This window comes from Anthonomus grandis, chromosome 3 (genome assembly GCF_022605725.1).
Source record: "Anthonomus grandis grandis chromosome 3, icAntGran1.3, whole genome shotgun sequence".
NCBI classification, from domain to species: domain Eukaryota; kingdom Metazoa; phylum Arthropoda; class Insecta; order Coleoptera; family Curculionidae; genus Anthonomus; species Anthonomus grandis.
The window spans coordinates 15,888,640-15,915,938 of record NC_065548.1 but is presented as its reverse complement, the minus strand read 5'-3'; the positions used below and the strand labels follow the sequence as shown (position 1 = coordinate 15,915,938).

Below are 27,299 nucleotides of genomic sequence, written 5' to 3'. Positions count from 1 at the left end.
CACCTATATTATTTTTGTAGGGATGAGAACTCGGGTAGTACAGAAGATGTTTCCAAGTGGCGCCAAAAGATAAGTCAGTGTAGGGTTGCCTTGTTCGTTATCACAAACGATACTAGGTCGCTCGCCAGTATGATTCTGGCAGCCCACTATATCGGTATTGGCAAGGATGTTGTATTGAGCATCGAACAGTTGAACGGTGATGACTGTGTAGTATCTAATGAAACGGTAAGTATTTTTTTATATAAATTTGTAGATTTTGTCTGACCTTATTATTAAAAAAGGAATATCCAAATATTTGAGGCATTAATTCTGTAATTAAATATATTTTTTTAAATAAGTTAATTTGGAGGCTGTAATGAGTATTCCTAAAAATTTGGATTACTCGATTAAGTTAGGTTAATTTTTATGTTATTGGCCACTATCTCAGTTGACAGCTCATATTACCCCAAATTGGTAGAAATTTCGTATTTATTTCAACTTTATTTATTACTGACATATTAATATTTACCCAACTTACAAAATAAAATCTATGAATTACGTCCATTTTTTGGTATATAAATAGTCGAGTATAGTTTCTTTCCCACAGTCAAATATTAACGAAATAAAAATTATTTTTATTAAAAAAACTTTTCATATATCTATAACACTTTCGAGATCATCATCACCAAACAGCCTGTCATATGCCTCTCTCAACAATCTCAAATTTTTCCGGTCCTCCACCATGAATCAAGTTTATAGAGCTGCGTTTTACATCATCTGTCCATCTGGTTGGTGGTCGTCTCTGATTTTCTTGTTGTTTAGGTCGGTATTCTATAATTTTTTTGTTCCATTTTTCATGATAGAAAGTATGCATTGATCAAAAGCATTGCATTTAAGACACAACGGAATCTCTGACTTGTTAAATATGTTTAAGTTTACCATAAGATGCTTATGTTAGGCCAATTTTCCGCTCGATTTCGAACGTTGGATTATCTCTGCTGATTCTAATCTCATGTCCTAGATATTTACAGGATGTCACTTGGAAAACCTCTTTTCCCTGTACCAGAAGGGTTTGGCTAGGGACCAGGTTTGTTATGAACTCCGTTTTTGTTGCGTTGATTTTCAGACCAATTTTTGTATGAGGCAGATGTCAGTTTTAACAGCATTTTTTTTCGTTTTATCTAGGCAAGCTGATATAAATACAATATCGTCGGCGAATCGGAGGTGATTAAGATCTTTTCAATAGATATTTATAAGTAGACTCTCCGAGATAAATATTTTTGTATCCCAGAAGCGCGGTAAACAGCTTAGGCGAGATTATGTCTCCTTGTCGAACTCCACGTTGTATGTTAAATTTATCGGTCGTCTTTTTAGTGCAGGAACACTAGCACGAGCGGTTTGTTATATTAGACGCACTTTTCTATTAAGGTTTTAATAACCCGCAGATGGTCATTAGTTCTGTACTTATCATGTTCTGGAGGCTGATAGGAGTCAAGTTTCGATTCAAGACGCCTATACTCTATTTCAGAAGTGTGTAGAGCAATAAAACCTCATTAGGTATGCAAAAGTGGTACCTGGTGATCCACCAATATTTTATGCCACTACCTTAGTTGGGTATTAGTTTCAATGTAAAATTCTTTCTTTTCGTTGATTGCAGGTAGTGCCACCCGGTTTTGGGTCAATTTATGAGTTTTGCCCATTGTTACCCACTGATAAACATTGAAAACGGTTCGCCAAAGGCGTGCAACTGGGACTTGTTTTTTACCTTATAATTAATGTACTTAAATGCTATTTTATTTTAGAAAGTTACTTTTGTTTAAATGGAATAATATATTTTTTTCACAAATTTATTGAACATAATATGTAGAGTAAAACAGTTGAAAATGTCACTTTTGGATCTGGCACTTTTTGAACAGTGTATAACAATTTTAAATTATAATAGATTGTAGTCTTCTTCGTCATCTGACGAACTGTCATCACCTCTTGACATTATAATTAAAGGATCGACTGTCTGATCGATGAGGTTGTCAAGATCCCACATTTTGTCCTCTTGCTTAATTACATGCTGGACTGCTTTTCGCCAATTCTCTGGTGTCGCTTCCGTAATGGCTTGATCAAACAGTAGCTTAACATCTTTCATTTTAAAAGTCGTGTTTTGTCTTGCTACAAATCCTTTTACCTGCGCCCATATCAGTTCTATAGGATTTAGTTCGCAATGATATGGCGGTAAGCGCAGTACAGTTATATTATATTTTTCGGCTATATCTTCCACGGCGTATTTCATGAAACGAGTTTTGTGTAAGTTTGCTATTGCCAGCAGTTCTTTTTTTATCAAATTTGCTTCAAACGCAATACCTTTTGCAGTCAGCCAATCGATAATTTCTTGCTTTCTCCAACTTGAAGTTGGCGTCTTCTCTATTCGCCGTGAATGATAGCTTGCGTTATCCATAACCACCACCGAATTAGCCGGAAGAAATTTTATCATTTCACCAAAATAGTCCTCGAAAACGTCTGAGTTCATGTCTTCATGGTAATCTCCTGTGCGAGTCGACTCAAAGGTTAGCAGACCTTCTTTTAAAAATCCCTATTCGCTTCCAATATGTGTGATTATAAGTCTTTTTCCTTTTCCCGAAGGTACTTTAATACCCGTAGACAGGCTTTCTATGAAAGCTTGGCGAGCACTGGTTATATTTTTGTCTTGCCACATTTTTTGGACTATATAACCTTCGTTAATCCACGTCTCATCAAGATAAAAAACTTTCTTTTGCTCCCTGCGATACTGCTTGATACTTCTCAAGTATTGTCGTCTCCAACAAACAATTTCGTCGCTCTCCAGTAAAAGTGCTTTGCGGTTATGCTTTTCCCAGGCAAAATCCATATTTTTTAAAGTTTTCCATAAAAGCTTTCTACTTATCAACGGAATACTGTCATCTCGGCTAAGCTCCATTAAAATTTTGTCTAGGGTGGGTATTTCCTTTTTAAAATAAATAGAGTGAACTTTTCTTCGAATTATACATTTAGCATTTTCATCAAGGACTTTTGTAGGTCGTCCTGGCTTTTGCTTGGGAGATTCCACTTGACCTGCTACTTTTCTTTCCCGCAACAATTTGAAAATGGTGGACTTTCCAATTCCACTCATTCGAGAACATTTTTCAACAATTTCTTGCACAGTAAAACTAGGGTAATCGTGTTTTATGCAATCATGTACATTTAAAATAATAACTTTCACTCAGCGATAGTGGAGAATTTTTAGTACATCTTTTCGTTGGACTGAATACCTCCATTTTTTAAATATTGGGATAATAACATTGTGATTACACTACAGCGTAGCAGTGACTACTAACGTTTAAAATATGATTGCTCTATACACTTCTGAAATAGAGTATAGTAATAATTTAAGTAAATAAGTTGTAGTGGTGTGACAGTAAGCTAAATGGTCCATAGTTGTTTAGGTTGGTAATATTTTCCTTTTTGTGCATGATAATATGTTAACTTAATTATTCTAGTCTGTAGTGGTTGTTGTTGCTATTTATTATCTTCAGTAATATCTCTCCCTCTTCCTTGACTGACTTGATCACAATATCATATTCACCAGGAGTTTTAACGTTCTTTATTAACTTTCCCTGTAGTTATTTCCGGCAGCTCTTCTGATCTCTGATGGTTTTTCGTCTTTGATATTTACTCTTAGTTTGGAAATATTTGCCATTAAAGGAAATCAAGCAAAAATTTGACGTCGTACGCGGAGATTCCCATAGTATCGCCGCACCACAGTGGCACATGCTTTCATTTGCTTTAATGGCAAATATGTTGAAAAGTATGAAACATATAAGAAGAGTTTTTTAATAAAAATCATTTATATGAACCGAATATTAATATTATCCGGTTTGTACTGACAATTTTTGAAGAAACAGCATTAAATCGACTTTCAATGTATGTCCGGTTATAGCAGAAGTAATATTTTTTATGGAGTTATCAAATATTTTTAGACAAAAAAAATATTTGTTTTATTTAGTCCAATATATAATTTTTTCTTGTAATAACCGACTACTGAAAAATAAAAAAGATAATTTCTAAGCTTTATAATCTCTAAAACTATTGCAGTTATTCAAAAATCGTGGGCCCCTTTTACTTAGGCTTATTTGAGGAATTTAAAAAACGATTTGACATGTCAAAATACAGTCTCTTAAAACATTATAGAATGTCAAACTTATCTTTAAATTTATTTTGCGCAGTTATCGCTTGACTATTAATATCGTTGACACCCAGTAGTATGTAAATATTCAAAATATTATATTTTAATTAATCCCTAATTAAATCAAGGAATCCCGAGAATCCCGAAATCTTTTAACGAAATAAAAGATTTTTTTTTTGAAGAGTTTAATTGAATGAGCAAATGAAAATTTAACTTATTTCTAAACGAGACAAGAAAAAACATTTATCCAGTAATAAGAAACTAGATACTACTAAATTAGAACTTCCTAAGACAAAACGCACATTGATTATTTCCGAAAGTAATGGCGCAAAAATTTGAATTCATCAATAGTATTGTCTTGTAATTTGGATCTAATTTTTGAACAAATTAACTATGCTGAGAAAAACGTATTTCAGACACAACGCTCGTTTTGGAATAGTTTTTAAGTAGTCAACAAGTTTATTCCTGAGAAATAATATCAGGTTTCTTCATTGACGCGGATTTCTTTAAAAGCTCTGACGCCACTTGGTTTAAAGCACTTTGATTTTTTTCCTTAAAAGATTGATTTTCCAGATGCATTTGTTGCCTTTATTTCAGCAATTGTTACATTATCATCTTTATTGTTATCATTGTTTAAATCATTTCCATTCCCTTTATTAGTCGTAATATAAGATTTTCTATTTCTTACTAATACTTTTTTACTGGTTTTCTATCAACAGCGATATTCCAGTTTTTAGGTTTATCGGATTTTCTAAATAGCTAAGTGTCCCTGAAAAAAATTATTCTACGTTCTACCTCATTGGTTATTTTGCTGGTCCAGGTCCATATTAAATTGGGAAATACATGAGTATTTATATTTATTAAAACCTGCACAACAAAACAAATACACTCCACTCAGATTGGCTATATTGGTAATAATAATACGATGTATAGCTGCACGGCTCTGCTGGGATTCACCGGATTCCCGACAGAGACATTCGTGGAAAAAACGTTTTGGCCATCGCCCGACGTTGTCGTTAATAACTTCGACTATTAATTTTAAAAGAGAGGTAATCAGTTATGAATTATTGATTCCTTTTTTTGCGGGTTAAACTGTAGAATTCCAGGATTTTCGGACACTTAATTTTGTCCGAAATTTTCAGGAATTTGATCCCGAGATTGCAATTTCTAATTCCTAATTTCAATATAATATTTTGACTCTAGTCGTAAGAAATATTTCTAAGCAAATATCGAAAAAGAATCTTTTATGTTCTGTTGGTTGTTTTTCAAGAAAATGCAAGTTAGTCAGGATATTTTAGTGATTAAAGATCTGTAATACATTCTTTTTATGGTTTTGATCACTTTACGTCTTTCTTGTTATTTACTTCACTTCTTAATCACCTCTTATGCCATTATTTCTGATAAATCAAAGAATTTTTATAAGTAGTCTGAGGATCTTGTTTGGGAAAACTTCTTGATCTTAATGATGATGATGGTTGATTTTAAAATGATCCATCCATAAAGCTGTTTTAGCCTTATTATTTGAGTATAATTATTTTTTTGTTTCCTTTGTTTTCAATTAAACCTTACTATGTTACTCTTATTTTTAGTTAACAAAAACTGCGATAAAGGACTACAATCGGGCGCGCGCATACCTACGGGACTTAGCCGAGCGACGCCAAGTCCCTGTACTAGATAACGTGGAGGATGCCATCCGTACGCTAGTGCCAAAACTGTCAAAAAATTGACCTAGTAAAAAAAGGAAGCAAAAAGCATCACCATGCCGACTAGATAGTGAGTGTTTTATAGTAAATTGAGTAGCGAAATTTTCTCTTCCGTGGATTTCTCTCTCTAGTTTTTGTATTTATTTTCGTAAAACGGTGCTCTGTCTCTGTTTTCTCGCCACTATAGGGGGGCAAAAACGAAACACTGGCAGCTACGCTTTAGATTTAATTCTCCATGAGACTTTTTCTATCTTGGAAATGTCTTATCGATCTAACTTAATTATTTATTATTTTTTGAACGTATGTATGTTTTAACTGTTTTTTCTAAAACTTTTTTGTTAACTAGTTTATACTTAGAATTTTTTTCAATGGTAGTGTGTCTTATTGGAGTGCGTACATAAACGTTTGTTATTTTGCTTGCTTAGAGAAGTCGTGTATTTTAATCGTGGTTTTAAGTTCGTTTTTTATGTTTTAACCATATAACTAACAATTTTTTAATAATAGCAAATGATATACTGGGCCGGGCAAAAGGTAAGCTATTTGGTTGTTTCAGATATACTTTTTGCCCCTTTCCCGGGTTAATTTTAAAATATGAAAATTAAAATGCGCGACTTTTTTTAGCATCTCGTATTTAGGTGATTTTAAAGTGGTAATTATTAACGTAACGGTTGGTTAAATTGTAATAGAACTAGAAAATCGACATTATTCATTTTTACGACTTGATCAAGTATTATTTTCTTTTAACTTTTCTTAGTATAAGTTCCTTATCTTGTTTTGGAGATCTGTGAGCACTAAGAAAAATCACTAAATAACTGTCACAATGACTCTTTGAATTATTATAATACACTTTTGGCAACATCGTAATGGTACAGAGAATCTCATTTTGACTTTTTAAACTCTTCTTGTCATCTTGATAGCCAGAGGTTAACTTCAATATATCACAAGGAAGAGTACTTTTTTTAATACAAACTATGTAAGTATATTAAAAATTATTGCAATTTCTGTTACTGATACGATAACAAAGAGTTTTGAAGGGCTATTAAGAAATTATCATAACTTACGAAAAGGCTTTTTGCTTTTTTGTATGAGATAATATCCTTCGGAAGCAATGCACTGATTTCTGAACTTTTCGGTTGCCTCCTGACACTTATCGATCGAAATGCCGGTGATTTTCTCTCTAACGGGTCTCTACGGATCATCAGTTTTTCCAGCTTGTGAGGAAAACATTTTGCTTGAAATATCCTCACAACAAAAAGTGCAAACGCACAAATCCGGTGATCTTGCTGGCCAAACCTCAGAGAGGCGAGGCGCTCAAGAAACACCTACCGCACTTTTGTCATTGATATTTGCGGTCCGTGACCTAAGGCCCAACAAGAGGTACTCAAATATATAGACCTTGAGCTCGTTCTTCAGCTTACCGTTTCAATTCCTCAAGGAAAAGTTTTTTAAGCATTCTTACGTTTTCGAAGAACTGAAATTATATAATATTAGAAAGGAAAAATTCGCCATTTCGATCAACGTGCCGGAACACAGCTAAAAATGATACAAATCGCCTCTATGAGTTTATTATAATTGAGTCACTAAAGCGCAGGTTTATTTGATCCCTATTATCGAGGCATTTATAACTTTATCCGTTCCAAAAAATCCAGAGGCCTCAAATCTGAATATCTGTAAAGCCAGTTGATCTAACAGTTGAAGATAGTACTAATTATCGGTGTTTTGAATTTGAGGAGCATGGCATTTTTGAGTTACGGTGCTGAATTTCCCTGATAAAAAAAATTAAAATGAATTGTAGTTCATAAATGTAGAAAGCGTTTTATTGCAACTCTATTTAATTGTTAATAATGCGAAAAAAATAGTTAGTAGCCATTTTTAGGTTTTTATAGGATATAATTTTTCAATTATTACTGTTTAGTTAGTTATTAAATATTTTAACGCAGACATTTAACGACTATTATTTTATTAAAATTTTCTACGATTTCTAAAAAAATCATTTTATTTAGGGTTTAATTGTATTTAGTCTAAATTGTGTTTATTTATATTTTAATTTTCGAACGTAGCTGTGATTACTATAAGTGCATAAAGAGGATTATATTATTAGGCTTCTCTTTAATTTCAAGATCTGAGGAGGATTATCATATTTTTTTTTATTTATCTTAATATTCATTAAATATTATTTATTCACTAAATTCAAATGTGGGGTATTAGAAACATAAAGATATCTTAAGGAATATTTAAATTCGTAATTCGTAATTTATCGTAAGGAATTTTTAAATTCTTTTAAGTATTACTTTATTACAATATTACAAATGTGATAGATCAAAAGATATAAATATTTACGTCTTTAAATGTGCTTTAAACCTTGAATTTGTAGGCTCAGAACTTCAAGAGAGAAAAACATGCATATATCAATAATGAATAAATTATAATAATTGAAAAATTATATTATTAAATGGATTATTCCAGGATTACTTCACTAATTTTACTTCAAAATCTGAAGATCGAACTTTATGTAAAAAAGCAATTTAGTTATATAAAAAAATATTTTTAAAATACTAAAAGTAAACTTTTTTTCCACAGTAACAGGAAAAATTTATCAAAACTTCATTACTTTTCAACAGTTTTCAAAATGTGTACCTCTGGATCGTTACAACATTGGAAAAAAAATTATTAATAAATATTTTAATCTGATTTTGAGATATGGGGCATCGTAACACTAAAATCCGTAGCATGTTGTTACATTTATCTTAGTTTGCAAATTAACCAACCGTTACATTTTTAACTTACCTACAATCTGGCTCAAAGCCCTGGCAACTCCATTACAAATTAGTCCTAAAACTTACCACTAATCTTTTAATGTAAATAATGGTTATTTGTTGTTTCGTAACCCGTAGTTATACAATTTAGTCTGTCACATTTACTATATTATAATTGATATTGATAAAACAAAATATTTTTATATATAATAGTTCTATGTTTTCACGATGTTGGTTCTTTATCATGTACCTACGTATTTTTTTTTCTAAATATGTTTCACACTCTAGGTTTTTAGGGATAATTTAACTGAGAATAAGGAAAAAAACCAAGAGTGATTACATTTTTGTGTATTTATTTATATTTATGAGAATTCGGTATTTTAGACAAAAATTTAATTTTCGTCTAAAGAACTGAAAAAGTCAGCTAAATATAGTTCCTTTCAAGTACGGTCTGTTACTTAACCGAACATTAATGAAGTTTCGAAAATACGTACATAAATGTTACTACATTAATTATTAATATTGATATTATGTGTACTAATCCATCACAAAGTGTTTGTCACATTTTGTATACAGAATTAACGAGTATTTATAAATAATAAACTGTTCTTATTTACAATTTATTGTCACTGTTTTTATTTTTCTTTTTTGATTGATTTTATTCAAAGAGTATTTTATAAGTAATTTGGAACCAAACGATTCATATCTAAATGATATATTATAACCATTAACAGATTTTAAAAATTGGCAGGATGAACAAGCTTACATTTCCGACAGATTTATATTATACCATCAATATAATGAACTAGTATTGGTAAATTGATTTTGAATATAGAAATAAACAAAAAGCGGAATCAAATATCTTCCTATTGAGATGGATACAAAGTCAATAAGTCTTAGAGAAAAGTTTAAAAAGTCTGGGGAATAGGGTGAGTCGCCTATCATCAATTTAAACTTGAATTTCTCAATTTTAATTTCTTTTGCTGTTTGTTAAGCCTTCAAATTATAAATTTTTAACCACTGCTCTAAACTCGTTTTTTGCCATTTTTTTAAACAAAGACAAGTTCAACCTCAATAGACGATAAAAGCTCCATCAATATGGCTACAATGTCCGTTTAGTATTCCCGTTTTCTACTATAGCTCTATTCTTAGGAAAAAAATAGAATAAATACTAGGTATATTTTTCAATTATAGTTTGCCATTATCTGAAATAATTTTTAATATTCATCCCTAAATTATTTCTAATTTTCCATAAGTTGTTTCCAAATTTGCTTTTTTAAATGGTCTTTTGCCGCATATTAATTGTTTAATAATAATGCCGATATTATTTTTACATTTTCGTATCATATATGTATATATCGACCTAAAGCGAAACTAAATTTGCATCAAAATAAATCAAGCCGTGAGAAAGATATAGCTATTATGGAACAGTTGATATTTACTTGGCAACAACTTTTGCAACATTTAAAATAATTCGGGATAAATACTAAATGTTAATTGCCTTCATTTCACATAAAAAGGTTAATTCATTCCATTTAAAAACCATAAAAATGTACCTTTTTTGATATGCTGCACACCAAAAAAATGTAGCAATAAAAATGCGATAGAGAAGACAGGAGTATTAAATGTAAAACGACTAGTATCCATTAGGATAATACAATCTATAGTGCAACAAGATTTTTATTAAAAGGAAAGAATCAACGATTACTTATTAAGTCCATTAAATGGTTCCAAATAATTTATAAAAAATATAAGACGGTTAAGAATGTACTTAAAACAATAACTTCATACTGAATAAACAAATAAGGTTTCTTCTGGCACACAGAAATATTATAATAGACATTTTCACATTTAAAAAAAAAAAAGCTTGAACAATATGCAACCCAATTTGTTCTATGTTAAGTAATATTAGCTATTAAGTATTTTTGGGACGGGTTACTTTGTTAAAAACTTATACACAATATGGTTATTTTTTGTGATTCTAAAACTTGCTTAGTTTGTTTTGTTTAAGCCAAGTAAAGTTGTTGGGGTTATTCTTGATATTTACCAATTGTGTCAGCGTATTTTACCAGCGTTTAATTAATGTTTTCTTCCATTTACAGAAGAAATTATTTATATTATTTACTACCTACCATTTTTATTATTATTTCATTTATATATATTTCTAGTTAAATTGTACAGTGTTTTTAATACGATTGCTAAAAATGTAAGTACCATTTTTACTAAAACTGACTAAAGCCGTTGAGACTCGTTCGTTAATTGCTCATAAAAATATCTAACGTTATCCAGTCATCACAAATATGATAATTTATTCGTTTATGCTTTAAAATATCTTAAGCACAATATACTTTATATATAGCTAGACTAAGTATACTTCAAGGTTAGGTGAATATCATCAGTGAATTAAATACATATTTTTTGTAAGTTCTATTTAATTCATTGTGAATCATTCACCCTTAGAATGAAAGGTTTGGGTAAACTGCCATTATGATTGGTTTGAAGAACTACGGTGAAGAAAGGGTCGAATTATAAACTGGTTTGAAAAGATTTTGTACCTGAATTAACTATTCGAAGTTGGTTAAAATAACTATTATAGTATAGGCAGCCCCTTTAGCTTTTTAGTAATATTTACTAAGAGAAGGAACTAGCAGAATCTCTTAGGTAATACTTATAGTACGGTAAATATTAATTTAAACTAATAATACTAATGTCTAAAATAACAATTTTTATTAAAAAAATTAAAAATCTTATCAGCGCGGTTAGAAAAATTGAATATTACTAAGGTGTAATACTGTACTCTTATTGGCTATAAATGTTAAAAACAAATAAATTAAAAGGGTTACCTAATCCAAGTTACATTTTGAAACGAGGTTACTGTTAGGCTAATTTTACTGTATATTTTTAGCACTTACATTTACTTTATTATCGTATTTATTTATCTTTTTTAATGTACAATTAAAAAATTACTAAAAAATATAAGCGTTGTTTTATTTTATTTCCTTCTCGGATTAAGTATTGTATTATTTATGTGTAGAGATACAAAAGTAATAAGACATTTGCTTCATAAAAGTCTGGAGTTTCTTTTATATTATTTCATTTATTTTAAAGGAATATTTGCAATATTTTTTTTGTTCATCTAAATTATTTTCTCGTGCAAGTCTCTGGAGCGAGGCAAAAAAATATTCAAATGAAATTAACGTACAAAATTTGCTTGTAGAAGTGACTAATTGACAGGCTTGTTTTGTCTTAATCTTGTTACAAAAAATTTAACACGGCATTAGCAAGTATTTTCAGTCGTTATTAGTGTAAACTAAAAACAAACTGTACACTTCAGGATGTTATTTATTGATGTGCCAGAAATTGAAGGGAGAATTCCTGAACCGATTTAAAGTCGAAAAGTTCATATAAACGCGAGCGCTAAAATAAAACTTTAGAACTAAACATTTTAGGACCTACGTTTAAATGAACTTCTAAATAACTTTAAAATCCGATTATGATATACCATTAAGCAATATCTTGTATAGTAGGTACTCTTAATGTCGGCAATGGTATAAAGTCATATAAATGGTAAATGTGTTTCGTCATATTTTAGAGCTGATATTGTCGTCAGTGGCGAAGCGTACGAGTAGACAAGGTAGACACTGTCTACCCAAAATTATCCAGTTATTTGTCATTAATTTACCACGTAATTATTTCATGTAATTGTTGAGTTAAAATTTAAAAAAATAACACAGAACGTAGTCGCTATCCTTACTATTATTATATAGTATCTAAACATGATTAATCCGAAGGCGCGCCCCGCCTGCCGCACCGATTAAGATAAAAATACAGGGCTGACACCCAATTAATGTATACGAGCCCCAGGAAGACACATTGATATTTGTCTTCCGAAATTTGGAGCATATCGAACCAAATACGCATCAAGGCTACAGAGGTCCGGCCGCATTCAGCCTATTACGTATGCAAAATTTACTCGCGGGGAAGACATTCGAGCTTTTGTCTATCGAAGTCGACCAGCTATTTTATTATGCTGTTAAGGGTTATTGTTTATGGACACGCTTGATCTGGTCGGCCGCAATACATTTTCAGTTTTGTCTGCATTTGGTGGGGGCGCGTGCTATATAATTTAATAATTAGTATTTTTATTTTTGGGTGTATAGAAAAGGTTTTTTTAGTGGTTATTTATCAACGACTGTTCGATATTGGCAATTGTATTTTAGTTGTGTTTTTTTGTAAGTAGTATTTATTTTTATCTATCTATCTTTTTATGCTAGTAGTAATTATTTATTTCTTTTTTATATCACTACATAATTTTTCTCTTTCAGTTAATATTTCATGCGCTTTCATTCTGTATTTCATTAAAGTGAATAATATTGAATACACATTTTTTTCTAATTAACGATTTTTATTATTTGTCTACCCGAAAAAAAAGTTCACGCTTCGCCACTGATTGTCGTCACCATATACTGGGAATATTAAGATTTATAGAGTGAGTATGGAGATATGCAATTGTTATCTATCTATCATCAGGCTCGCAGCTTCGGTCTTTGATACTGCTGAAGAACTACTCAATTTTTCCAAAAATTGTCCAAAGATTCTACAATAAAGTATACTGTGAAGACTTCATTCTCGATTATTCAACTTACTTTTTATTTAATTATGGCATTTAGTTTTAATTGTTTGTTTGAAACTGTATAATGTAATGTATTAGATAGAGTTTATTTTTCTGTAATATTGCAATGTAGTCTTAACTTTTAATAATACCTCTTTTTTATAAAGAATAAATGTATGGGCATTTTAATATGGATTCGTATATTAAGATGTCCATTAGATGTGTATTTTGTTTGAGAAATATAGTTCCGGTAGAATATACCATTAAAATTATAGTTATTGCCCAATTGGTATGTAAACAAGTAAAATGTTGACTTTCACACATCGTTTTCATTTGAAACCTTTTTCAATAATTTTCTCTGCAGTGGCAATAGGACACTCTGCAGTAATAGCGAGATGTCAAGATCAGTTAGTAATATATAATGATAATATTGACAATAATTAGAAAAAAACTTTAGTATAAAAAGAATTCAAAGATCATTTTTAGATTTCTTGAAATTTAAGAAAAAAAAGTCATTATGGAAAGATACTACTTTCTCTATTATTATTTCTCGTTTCATTTATTTTTCTTTCACTTCGGCCTTTGATACGTCTCTAATTATGTTCTCAGATTTGACATTGACGGCAGTTCAGATGTTATATTGATAATACGCCGGATCTTCTCTTCTATATATGGTATTGTGAAAAGTCCTGTAAATTCTTCCGGTCGGAATCGTTCTCATTTCTCTTTAACCTTAGTCTTCGTCGTTTTGGTCAGTATCGTTATAGTATGTAATGAGCTCTCTAATAGCTTTCTAATTATGAGTACTTTGGTAGATGCAAGGTGGTTAGACTCATAGTGAAAGTACTGTACAGCATGAGTAGCCTTGCTATTGTGATAGTACATCCTTCACATCATTTGTTTTTCTCATATGATGAAGGTATCGCCCATATATCGAAACCATAACAAATTTTCTAGGACTGTATACAGAGATGATCCTATTGGAAGTAAGTGTAAAACCGTTGTAACTTGAAAGAATCATGAAGAGATGGCTCAACGGCAAAATAGTAATAATAGACCTTCGATATTTAAGCCGATAAATCTATCATTGTTGCTAATGTTGATCAAAAAAAGTATATGCACAAAGTAAACAAATAAAGGCCATATTAAGAAGAAATGGTAACAGCTCGGATTCCTTATTAATTGTATATATGTGGTGTTAGTTTAGGTGCTTGTGTAGATCACTAGGTACAAAAATGCATTATTGCTTGTCAGCAATCAAATACCAAGGCATTTTATGTTTTATAGTTTTAAAACCTAAACAATACAAACGAATTTTGTGCCGATTATTATTATTTAGTCAGGTAGATCTTCGAAGATACGGTGCGATTCTAGTTCTTCTATTTAGGTCATAAATAAGTCCGATACATGAATTTTGTGCGCTTTGTACTCTGTATTGATCAATCTTCATAGTTATTAAGGCATGAGTAGCAAACACTTACAATTGTTGAAATGGCTTACTACTAAAGATTCACAAAAAAATTAGGCAAGTAGGGAGTCGTTTTTGTAACCGTAAATAAGTTTAAGATTAGAGTAGACCAATCGAAGTTTTAATGATCTGTAAATCTTAGTTTAGAATCCACGACTAGGTCTAAATCATCAACGTCGATCATTGGAGATGTTTAAAAAATTGGACAAATCAGAATTCATACCAATTTCTAGCTAGCTTAGTAACTAGTACTAACAGTAACTACTATTTAATAAATACCTCTTTTAAAGAAAAAGAAAAATATAACAGCGTATCGTCGGCGTAAAAGTAAGATTTGCAATTTTTAATATAGATATGAAGAAAAATTAACAGGAAAAATGATATAAAGCGAGGGAAAAATGCTACCTTGCGGATCATTAGTAATCAGACTAGTTTCAGAAGATTGATAGTCATTCACGGCTAACTATTCTATTTACACACGATTTTTTTTTATTGTCAAGTAAGTTTTTTTTAATAGAACGCACTGTATATTTCACCAATTTTTCACTCTTGATTTGATTTTATATAAAAAATATATAATACACTATACGTCAAATATTGATGGTTTGTTTTTGGTTATTATGATAATATTATCTAATTCTTATTCAATTCAATCTACTATTAAAACAGGTAAAAACGATTATAAAACTAGAATAATTTTAAAAAAATTATATTAAATGTTCAAACTCCTGCGCGTTCTCGGTTTCACAGAGTTATATATATCTTCTTATTATACTTCCTCCGGAATTGCTCCACAAGCACGTGTAATTTTGATTTTTAAATCCACCAAATTTCTTAGCTTTTCAGTGTAAACGTGTCCCTTTAAATATCCCCACAAGAAAAAGCTTAGCGGTGTTAAGTCAGGTGACCGGGCTGGCCACCTGACAGGAGGCTCTATTTACGATCCAGTATCTTCCAAATCTATTGTCAAGGAAATTTGGTACAATCTGCGAATTATGAGGTGGACACCGTCTTGTTGAAGCCACATATTACGTCCTTCTGCTAGACGAACTTCTTCTAGCAGCGTTGGTGGGATCTCGATTAAAAACCTTAAGTACCTTTGGCCAGTCAAGGTGCCATCAAAAATATAGTCCAATTATTCGACCATTAAAAAGTCCAACCCACACAATTATTCCACAAATATTAGGGAAGTCAATTTCTCGGACCCAATGTGGGTTTTCTGTATCTGAAATCGTGATTCGTCGCTCCGCATAATTTTTCCTAGAAAAATTGGGTCATCATCTAACTGATACAAAGGCTATAAATTCTAATCTTCTTTTGTAATCGTTTGGCGGTAATGTTGCACCAAGTGAATTTTGAGAGGGGGGTATCCGTGATAAGCCAGAATTTGCCGCACTGAACTTCTGGGTATATTCATCTCTTCTGAGATGCCATGTACTCATATGTGAATTCATTGCCACAAGTGCAGGGACATTTATTGTGTTCGCTTCATTTCTTACGGTCTTGCATCTCGAGAATTTTGCTGATATTTTTGCTGATAATATATCAACAGCATGTCGACATAATCATTAGCGGTAAAAAGTTAACAGATTTTAATACGAAAATACCGTAACCGTTCTAATTATTAATTATTTAAACATTATTCTGACAATGTTACCCTTTAAGTTAAGAGGTGTAATAACTACTTAAATAGGTAGGTCTATCTTAGTTATTTTAGTTAGTTACATAGATTGGTAGCATATATTAACTTATCTCGAAAACCATCAATATTTGAAGTATAGCGTATACATTTTTGTTATAGGATTAAATAAAAATTTGGTATAATATACGGGGCGTAATATTAAGAAAACTTATTTGACAATGAAAACTTTGTTTTTGACACAATCTGTACATTTACCAATACTGTCAACAAAATTTGTATTTCCAAACAAACACTTTTTATCTCAACTTTTTTCATATCATATACAGGGCGAAAAAAAACGGTATGTAAATACAGTTGGAGCATCCTGTATACTACTTTCTGTGTTCTATTAGTTACAAATGGTTTGTAATGTAAGATCGAGATTAAAAGTCTATGATTTAGCATATCAAACGTCTTACTGACGTCAACAAAAACTAGAGCAGCTATTTTACTTTCATCCAGCTGGCTTTAACGCAACTGGAAAATAGGAGTGATAAGTCTAATAAAAGGACTGCCAAACTGGATCATATGCATATTAAGGAAGTCAGCACCAGTAGCTTTGGATTTTATTTGTCTCAATATTTGCGATATTTCAACTTCGATGATAACAACAAATTAAAGACAAAATTGTTTATATTTTGTATAATGTTATTATGATAAAAATGAAAAAATTCAGTCGATGGAGTGTTATTATTTTTTAAAGATTGCATAAAAAAATCATTCATATTATTAGGTCTAATAGAAAATTTTTTTATTTCTTGATTTTATGAGTTGTAATCTGCGTAGCTCCTGTCATTTTTCTTTGTACGATGATTTTTGTACGTAAGTATACTTTCTTTCTATTTTAATCGCAGCTATAGTATAGTTTTTAATTGTTTATACAATTCGTAAATATTAAGATGTTCTGAAAGTTTTGTTTGCTTAAATGTTTTTAGTGCTTTATTCCTTAATTGCTGCATAAGTTTAATATTTTCCGTCATCCACGGAGCATAATTCTTGTAATTTTTGCGTTTTTTATGTTGTTTTATTGGAGCGTGCAAATTAAAAAGTTCAAGTATAATAAAACTAAAGTACTCTATTTTCTCATCAATATTGCGTATATAAAAATATTTGCTCCAAGCCACAGCTACGTAAATCGAGTTCGAAAGCAGATTGATATCTTTAATAGATCTGTTGCTTCTCCAAATTATTTTCGAATTTAAATTCTTTAGTTTAGACCCTTTTTACTTTACCTACTTTAGAGATATTTTTATGGTCTTTAGATGTGTAGACCAAAGATTTTCGACTTCTCTCTGACTCATTCATCCATAGAACCGAACGCAAAAAATAGATTACTCGGATGTTTGATGGAGCGGCCACCGATAATTATATAAAATAATTATCTAAGGTCAATCAAAAACTTTTTAAAAATGAAACCAATAATAGGTAAAATAAATTGTACAAAATACTACAATAACATAGCACCACTACCAACAATATTTTCAGGGCCTTTAAAAATTGTAGTTTTTATTTCGGAAATAAATTTTAATTAATATTGATTTAAAAGTATTATTTTATTGTTATTTCTGATATAAATTAAGTATATTTAATGTGAGAATTGTCACCTATAATGTCCTGCGGATATTATGAATATTACTAAATATTTAGTTTCTAAGTCATTATAACATCAATATAGGTAGGGAAAACTTAAGTAAAACAAAATTAATATTTTTTAAATTTATTTACATTCTAATAGCAACAATATAAAAAAAACTTAAGAAATAAAGATCAATTACATTGGTTTTTATACAAATTCCTTCGTCACACAACAATAAATAATAGCACATTCATTCGCAACACTCACACTTACTACAATCGACTTTTGGTTTTACACAAAACTCTTCTTTATTAGTTTGTTTTCTATAAAATTTTTGTTACTTTGTCTATAGACATTAAAAAAGATATTGGAGGTTTTTTTTTAACACGTATTGTCCATAATTTAGTAAATTAAATCTCTGTATATCATATATAAAAGCTTATACAGAGTATCCCAAAAAAATCCATCCTATTTTTTTCTCCAAAAGACGCTTAATATCTGATATCAAGGGAGATCAATATATATTTTCTTTCGATGCTCTTTACTCCCAAAAAAATTTAAATTATAAAAGGGAGTCAAATGGAATTTAAATAAACTGATAAATTACATTGAAAAGGAAAAAATTCGATAATCATTATCTTGATATCAAATATAAGATAATTTTTAATATAAGGTTAATTAATACACTTCCTGGAATTCTCTCCATAAATACAACCCGATGTATCTTCAATGATTCGCTACACATGAAAATATTAACTGACTCTTATGCCTATTCTTTTCGTATGTAGAAATTGAATTGATTAAAATGTTTTACAATATAAATGCTAATACGAGTCTTTTCAAGCTAAACTTAAAATTAATGCTGAAACAATTATATAAACAATAAAACTGAATTTGGCACTCTGAAACTAAATATTCCTACTTACTTTTTTTTTTATTATATTTTACCAAGTATATTAGTTTTTAAAGTGCCAATAATGTACAAAATAGTTATGTGAAAATGGCAATGTAACATATAATAACCTAGAAGCAAACTATATGTAAGCAATGAAACTTAAATCTATAAATAGGTTGCATTAGGTAAGTTAACGTTGGTGTATTTGAAAAATGAACTTACTGATCGAAATTAGTACAACAAAATAAAAATCACAGAAATATTATAAATAAAATAATGGGTTAGTAAAATGCGCTTACTCAGTTCCTTTTTTTATGAAAATTTTGTCCTTAATTTTATTGAATTTTAAACGATAACAAAATAGCTGTTGATATGTTTTAACAATATTTTGTTACGATACTTGGACAGAAGTAGTAAATTAAATGCAAATAATGACAGTGCTACTTAAATTTGTTCAACTAATAAGTATTATCACTCAAACACCGTAAAAAAAGCCACAATACAATCTAACAGGTTACACACCAAAGACTGTCAACCGCAAAAGACGGACAGAAACAAAAAAGCTATAGAGAGACTTTGATTGAACAGATAATAATGCAAAAATTAAACTGAAAGATCACATGTTTCAGAGAATTATTTTTATTACTGATAGTCAAATAGGTCCTTAAAATGGTGGAAAATTATAATATTTAGATTCAGTTTAATTGTGTGATAAAAGAGGTAACCTCAAACTTCATCAAATAAATTTTCGCGACTTTTCATTATTTAAAAATTCCTATTATCGCTATTATGGCTAGTGTGCATCCTATATGGATAGTATGCATATTAAGGGCATTCTTTTTTCTCATTTTTTAATCTATATTGATATAGGGTGCAAATTAAAAGTATGCCAAAAATTACTTTGCACTATAGCTCTGGCGGCTTTAACTCTCAGTAGATTGACTTTAAATTTTAAGTATAGCTTCACTATTATATTATCTTATGAACATTGTAGAATATTTGCGAAATATTAAAACTTCTGAATTTTCTTAATAGTTCTTTAAACCATTTTAATAAGACCCAGTATAAAATAACTTTTTTAGCTCTATCCTTAAAAAAAGATTAGCTGACTTACGTTGAGCGCTGATCACGTTATTGTAGAAAAATGCCACAGTTTAATTTTTGCAAATAAATTTTAAATACAAGCATGTACAGTGAAGCCCAGTAAAGCTTAAAATAACACACATTTAAAAAAAAAAAACGAACATTTCGTATTGCGGATGTGTATAGTTTGCAATATTTGAGAAGCATTTTAGAGGACAATATGTCATTTTAAGATTGGAACCCAGTCTAGAACTAACGCTTAAACTTGAATGTCAAAGTAACATAACATGTTTCCAAAAAAAATAATTGCATTAAAAGTATACACATTTGGCCACATTTATTCAAGATAGTTTATTATATATTCGTTGCGACTATCCTTTTTCACTTTTCCTTTTTCTATTAGAGATTTTATTACTATTTAAGGCCAGATGTATATATCATTTATGTGAAAATAAAAACATCTTTTTTCGTGTGCATCTTACAAAAACATCATTAAGTTAGTATTCATTTATTTTGATTAGTTGGAAGTTTAGTGCCCATTTTAACAGCCTACATAGTGATATTGAGTGATAACGACTGTTACCAGCCCCTAAGAATTTTTTTTCTCTACTACCGATTAAATACGCCAAACATTTTATGTTACACACTCCTTCTATGAAAGAATGTGTTCAAGCAAGCTTTTGGGCGGATTTTTCTCTAGAGGTGGCAGATTTCTATACACTAAGATCACTGGTTTCAAGCCACTATTCGCTGAAAATATTAACATCTAAGAATGTCGATCTAGTTTTTTTAAATTAATTCTTACCTTATCAGACCATCTTTTTTTTATATAGTCATTCTAATTAGCTAGCTGCAGCCACGGATGATCCAAGACGTCTTCGGCTGAAAAACGGAGCTCTGGTTGGAGTTGAAGCATGTTTTGAATCAACTCTTTCGCCGGGTAGGATACGTCTTGCCAGAATTCGTCCGGGAAGTCATACTGACCTAAAAGGTAAAAAATAACAAATCTATATTTGAAGTTATCAGATCGAATTTTAACACTTAAGAAAATATTAAGATGCAGTATCATACTTTCTCAAATTGACAAAACCATATTATATCAGATACATATACCGGGTGGTGCGTCGCCGAGCGGAACGTAGGAAATCCAATGTAAATTCTAATGGGGTCAATTATTGGCTTCCCTGTACATTTTACAGAAAAAATTTAAGATAACTTTTTGAAGAGACCAATCTGGCAAACCCTCGTGCAAAGTTTCAAAAAAGCGAATCTTGAATTATTCAATTAAATGTCATTGCAAAATTAGCAAATTTTCGGTTCAGGTAAAACCAGACACCAGCCACCAGCAAACAATTTGCTATAAGGCTTTGTCAAATCTGACGTACAGCGGAATACAAGAAATGTTTTTTTTTTCGTTTTTAAATAAACTGAAAACATTTTAGATACTGCTCTAAAACTGTTTCCCGCATAATGCCACTTAATTATGGCTATTTTTTCGTCGATTGAATAATTTATACTTGTTTTCAAATATCGACTGTCACTGATTTATTGACAGTTTTTCTTACGTCAGTGACAATATTCATTTTACTGGTGCCCGTTTGGTTTTACCTGAACCGAAAATTTGCTAATTTTGCAATTACATTTAATTGAATAATTCAAGATTCGTTTATTAAAATTTTTTGAAACTTTGCACAAGGGTTTGCCAAATTGGTCTCTTCAAAAAGTTATCTTACATTTTTTCTATAAAATGTACAGGGAAGCCAATAATTGACACCCTTAAAATTTACATGGGTTTTCCTATGTTCCGCTCGGCGACGCACCACCCGGTATAGAACAAGTCTCTCTTACAATTTATGGCTACAATATTTGAGACCTTCAAAGAATGATAAGCTAATAATCAAGATTAATATTGCTTGTATATAAATTCGAATATTATTATTGTGCTAGTTTAAATTAATAGTTGTTTTAATTTATTAATTTAATTGTAATTATAGAAATACTTAATATTTGTTGTATCTAACTTATAGCATCTCTTTGGTCAGGTCTTTTTTTAACGCGTATTTCGCGTTATTATACAGGGTACTTGAAATTAAGTCAGCACTGTTGCTAAACGGAATATACAAATATGGTTTAAATAGAAAAGTTGACGTAATTTTTTAGCTGATTGACAATGAAAACAGAAAAGAAAACCTTTTTTTGATGGAAATAATATTCTACCTGTCCGTCTGGTTTTCGTAAGAATCACAGCAGTACTACAGCTTTACTTCAGGTATCTGGTGACATTTTTAGGGCTTGGGATGCCAACTTATGTACTTGATGAATAAAAACACACAACAATGAATTCTTTAAAACATGTTTCTGCTATTCAGCAACTCATGCATTCAGCTAGCTGCCTTCTAGCATAACCAGAAATTTATCTTTATTTATGGTTTTCTTACTGTCCCTCCGTATCAGTTAATCGTTTCTAGTAAAGTTAAATTAGTAAATATTAGATTCAATGACTATAGGATTGCAGTCATTATTATTATTAAAAACAAGCAAACATCACCCTTTTGAGTTATTCAGAAAAACATAATTTCCTTAAATGTAACATCATGTATATTATGATACCAATCTAAATACATTTTTTTTCTAAATAAAAAAGGTCTAACGTCTAAGACTAAGTCTAATCATTATCATATCAGATAGAAATATAATTTTAGTTATCGTTCTTGTTTACTTTCTGTAGTTGGACACCGTAAATAAAGAAGTAAGATCTTATTATGCCTAATAATATTAATTTTTTCATGTTTAGATCTAGCAAGGTCTTGAACGATCTGACGTTTTAAAGTGCTTCAATGACAGTCAATGAGTTTGTTTTTTTTTCACATAAATTCACTTGATTCAATATCAACTTGTGCCTTTTGTTATACAAACGCTGCCTTTTTCGTAATTTAGATTTGTCAGATGTTTTACTTTTATACAAAGGGTTCACATTGTTTTTTTATTGGATTAAAAGATTAAATAGTAATTATAATCTAAAATAATATTCCTTATAATGTAACATTATGTTTTGTTTTGAAATGAAATCTACGGTCCTTTAATTTAATTTAATTGATTTAAAAAGGTACTTCATTGTCCAAAACTATAAATTTTGTTGACAAAAGAATGGTAGGTAATATTAAGCACAGCAAATTAATATAGTTATATTTAATATTATTTAATATCTGCTTAAACACTAAACTCTTTGGTAAACGATAAAAAATTTTTCTACCCTCATAAATCAGGTTTTTTTTTTACAAAGGAAGATTTGGGTATTGGTATAGAAAGCAAGTGAGCTTGGCGTGTCTCATATTGAGGAATAGGCCCCTGGAGCGCATTACGGTTTTTAAAGAATAAAGATAAGAGAAGAAGTATTCAGTATGAAAAGGAAGGTAAGAGTTAAAATTTTTTCAGTCACAAAGTGTGGTCTGCAAGATTCTGCCTTTTTTTGAATAACGAAAAGTACATTCAGTAAGCCTTTAATCTAGGATAGGCACATTAATATATGATCATCGAAACGCGAATTCTTGATCCATTAGAACAGCTAGAAACTGAGATGTAGTTTCTTGCAATGAATCATCATACAAGAACAGATTTTTTACGTCACATTTAAATTCGACTATGTAAGTCTTTAAACCCAAATTTAAAGAAAGACTTTAGACGTTTAGTGGCAAAACTGTCTCTAATGATCTTGAGATCATTTGCTATAGTTTCATTAGCCCCACGATTTCTCTACTTTTTCACAGTATCGATGTGTCATTCGCAAAGACTGTAAGTTCCCAAGAGATATTAATATCGGCCTAAGAGCAGAGCCTTGAAGAACTTCGCAATTAATCCTGCGAACCGATGACTGTTTATCTGAATGCACAACAGATTGGGATCGACCCTCATCTAGGAGTATGCTACTCCACGAAAGTCATACCTTTCCATCTATGTTTGTCAGATCTGATTTCAGTACTTATAAATGTAGAGAATAAAGTACTAATACTTTAACATGTAGAGAATAAAGACCTCACTATCTGGTAACTTTGAATGTGCTGCTGCTCTTCTCCAGGCTGTAGATAGTGTTAAGATTTTAGTTTTTTGTATATATCGTCCTCCTAGCTCTGATTTTAAAACTTTTAGTGAATACTTTGAGAAATTGTTAAAGCTTTTATATAAACCTAATATTTTAATGTGTTTTTGTGGTGATTTTATTTTCAGATGTAAGAAGCAGTACATATTGTGGACGCATTTAGCTCATATGGTCTTAAACTAGTTTTTTCTGAACCTTCTAGAACTCAGGGATCATCCTGTACCTTGATTGATAATATATTAACTAACCCTGCACTGTTTTCAACTGAAACCTTTGAAGTAGCGTTTTCTGATCATTGTGCTCAGATGTTTTTTATGATTTTTATTATGATTATTATGAATATTATGATTTTTATTCAGTTTGGCAATTTTTCTAAAGAGCTAAAATCAGCTGTTGGCATACCTCTTCATAAAAAGGGGGAGACAGCAGAAGTGAGTAAATATAGGCCTATTGCTCTCCTCTCTGTATTCTCAAAGATCTTTGAAAAATCTTTTAAAAGAAGACTTATTGCATTTTTAGATTCTACTGTCATGTCATCAGTTGGATTCAGGTCTGGACTCTCTACATCAGATGCTATAATATCTCCTTATACAAATATATTGAATAATTTTGAATTGAAATTAAAATCTGTTGGTATCTTTTTTGATCTTACTAAAGCATTTGATACCATTAATCATGCTTTACTATTAAATAAGATCTTTTATTATGGTATAAGATCCGGCTTATAAATGGCTTGAATCATATTTGACAGATAGAACCCAGGCTGTTAGATTGAGAGTTAGTGGTCAGGTGACCATATCTGATTGGGCAACTGTCGTCACTGGGGTTCCACAGGGTAGTGTTCTTGGGCCCATTTTATTTTTACTTTTTATTAATGACTTCTGGTCTCTGAATGACTTTGAATGATTCTGATGTCTCTGAATGACTATCCTGGTTAATGACAGCTACATAACACTTTTTGCTGATGATACATCAGCAGTTGTCTCGGGTACTGACTATCTACTGTCTATCCACTCAAAAGCCACCAAGTGTATAGCTGATATTGCGGGGTGGTGCCAGAAAAATGGTCTTTGTTTAAATACTTTGAAAACCAATTTCATTGTTTTCACTCCGATTCGAGCTATTCAGGACCGGAGCTTACTCCTTAAAGAGCAGTCATCAAGTAGCCTTATCCAACAACACTCCACCAAGTTCTTGAGAATTGTAATTGATAGACATCTATCGTGGGATCCTCAGGTGGAATCTGTGTGCAATAGATTATCCCACAGCAATTATGCCATCTTGCAACTTCGAGACTATGTGGATGTATATACACTTAAAAGCTTTTATTATGCCTCAGTGCATTCCACTCTATCCTATGCCTTATTAGCTTGAGGTAATTCCTCCAGTATTGGGAGAGTACTAATAAATCTTAAGCGCATTGTACGGACGATGTTTAGACTTTCCTTCCGAGAAACTTGCCGTGGTAAATTTTTTTAAAAAAGAAAAAATCCTAACTATAATTAACATCTATATCTTGGAGTGCGCATGTCAAGTACATAAAAATCTTTCAAACTACATGAGATCTGGAGATCTGCAGATAAATTATACATTCCTTTTACCCGGTTGTCGCAGGTACAGGATGGTCTGGAAATTACATCTCTCAAAATTTTTAATCATCTCCCATGTAGAATAAAGAGAGCTAAGACTTTTCCAACATTTAAGAGGGCTCTTAGGAGTCTTAGGACCATGTTAGCTGACTGTTCTTTTTACTCCTTGACAGAGTTCTTTAACTGTAGATTTATTGACTAAATTAAGTTAAATTTGTTTCCTTTCATATCTTTGTAATTTTATACTATTTTTATTAGCATTTTAGTTTTTTATTGACAATTCCTATACATTGTTATGATGTCGATGGAAATAAATGATTTGATTTGATTTAGTACCATAGCAGAATTCCGTGATCCACACAATCAAAGGTCTTGGACAGATTATAGAAGACAGCCGCCGATGCACTACCCTCATTCAAATTAAAATAGACACTCTCAAGAAAATTGCAAATGGCATCCTGAGTACTCTTAGGTGTTTGAAATCCAAATTGTCTTATAGTTATAAATCTAAAAGATTGAAGATAATCGCAGACCCTTTCCTTGACCAGTCTTTTCATGATTAATAGAAGGATTGTGAGCCTCACCACCCTTGAATTTGGGAACTATCAAAGAAGACTTTAAACTAGTAGGAAACAAAACTTAAAATCAAAAGTGTTGACAATAAGTTGTTTTGTTGTCATTTCATAAATTGTTGTCTTCATTTCTTGCCGGTTTGTATGATAAAAAGCAATGAACTAGTGTTACAAGCATTTTTAAAATATAAGACTAAGGATCCAGTTAAATTATTTTTTGAGTTTAAATTATTTTTATACATTAAACACATAAATTTTATGATGTCTAAACGAAAATCATATCATTATCAATCAAATCGTCATAAAAAGAAACATTCATCTTGTAACTAATAAAAGCATCGAGCCAAAATTACAATAAAAAATCATATACTTTTTAACAAAATTGTATATAAAAAAGGAGAATACTTATAAACTGGTGGTAAAGATAGGAAATATTTGTAAAGGTACTTACCAGAAAGGATGCAATCGAATAACTTTTCCTGATCATTATCCTGACTCGCAAATGGTGGATAGCCACAAAGTAAAATGTATAAAATCACACCTGCTGCCCAAACATCAATCTAAAAAAAATAACATTTAGCTATCATCAAAAACATACAAGAAGCAACAATTTTATTTTTTCATGGCCAACTACCAATGATGGCGGTGTATACATTTTAAATTTTATGGCGGAAATAGAAAATGTTGGCAATAAAAACTGTAGGCAACCCTCATACACCCTCTTGAATTAGAGTTTGAAGTAACAAACAAATCGACCGTCCAAAGAACTAAGCTCGTAAATTTTAGGAATGCTTGAGGCCTAGCTGTAGACACGCAATTTAAAATTTATGATACTTTTTACGCGATATCAGAATATCAAATATTTGATGAGTTAGGTTCCAAAAAACATCAACGTGGTTTTTCTCAGGGTAGATCTACGGTGACTAATTTTGGAATTGAATGTAAAGAAGTGTGTATGTATTTCGTTTGGCCGTTCTAATATTATTAATTATCAATCCACTATTAACAATAGTGAATTTAGGACGGTTAATACAGTTAAAGATTTAGGTGTTCTTTTCGATGCCAAGCCAACTTCTTTACCGCACATTTTGAATAAT

The 27,299-nt window shown here is 30.8% G+C and overlaps 2 protein-coding genes across 8 annotated transcripts in view; one reads left to right on the top strand and one right to left on the bottom strand.

The window, feature by feature from the left end:
- Positions 1-11,609, top strand: part of LOC126734610 (uncharacterized) — a 171,129-nt gene extending 159,520 nt beyond the window's left edge. For all 6 annotated transcript variants that reach the window (XM_050438307.1, XM_050438303.1, XM_050438302.1 and 3 more), the window contains 2 exons: positions 21-225; positions 5,761-11,609. In XM_050438307.1, coding sequence (XP_050294264.1) covers positions 21-225; positions 5,761-5,898 — 343 coding nt within the window. In that variant the 3' untranslated portion in view covers positions 5,899-11,609. The remainder of the gene's footprint in view (positions 1-20; positions 226-5,760) is intronic.
- LOC126734613 (serine/threonine-protein kinase GM11705) overlaps positions 1-27,299 on the bottom strand; it is a 96,126-nt gene that overhangs the window by 59,247 nt on the left and 9,580 nt on the right. The window contains exons 11-13 of one of the 2 annotated variants that reach the window (XM_050438308.1): positions 26,654-26,762; positions 20,751-20,929; positions 18,097-20,695 (exon numbers count right to left, since the gene is read on the bottom strand). In XM_050438308.1, coding sequence (XP_050294265.1) covers positions 20,784-20,929; positions 26,654-26,762 — 255 coding nt within the window. In that variant the 3' untranslated portion in view covers positions 18,097-20,695; positions 20,751-20,783. Of the gene's footprint in view, positions 1-18,096; positions 20,696-20,750; positions 20,930-26,653; positions 26,763-27,299 lie in introns of those variants that run through there. The other variant, XM_050438309.1, reaches the window with a different exon arrangement.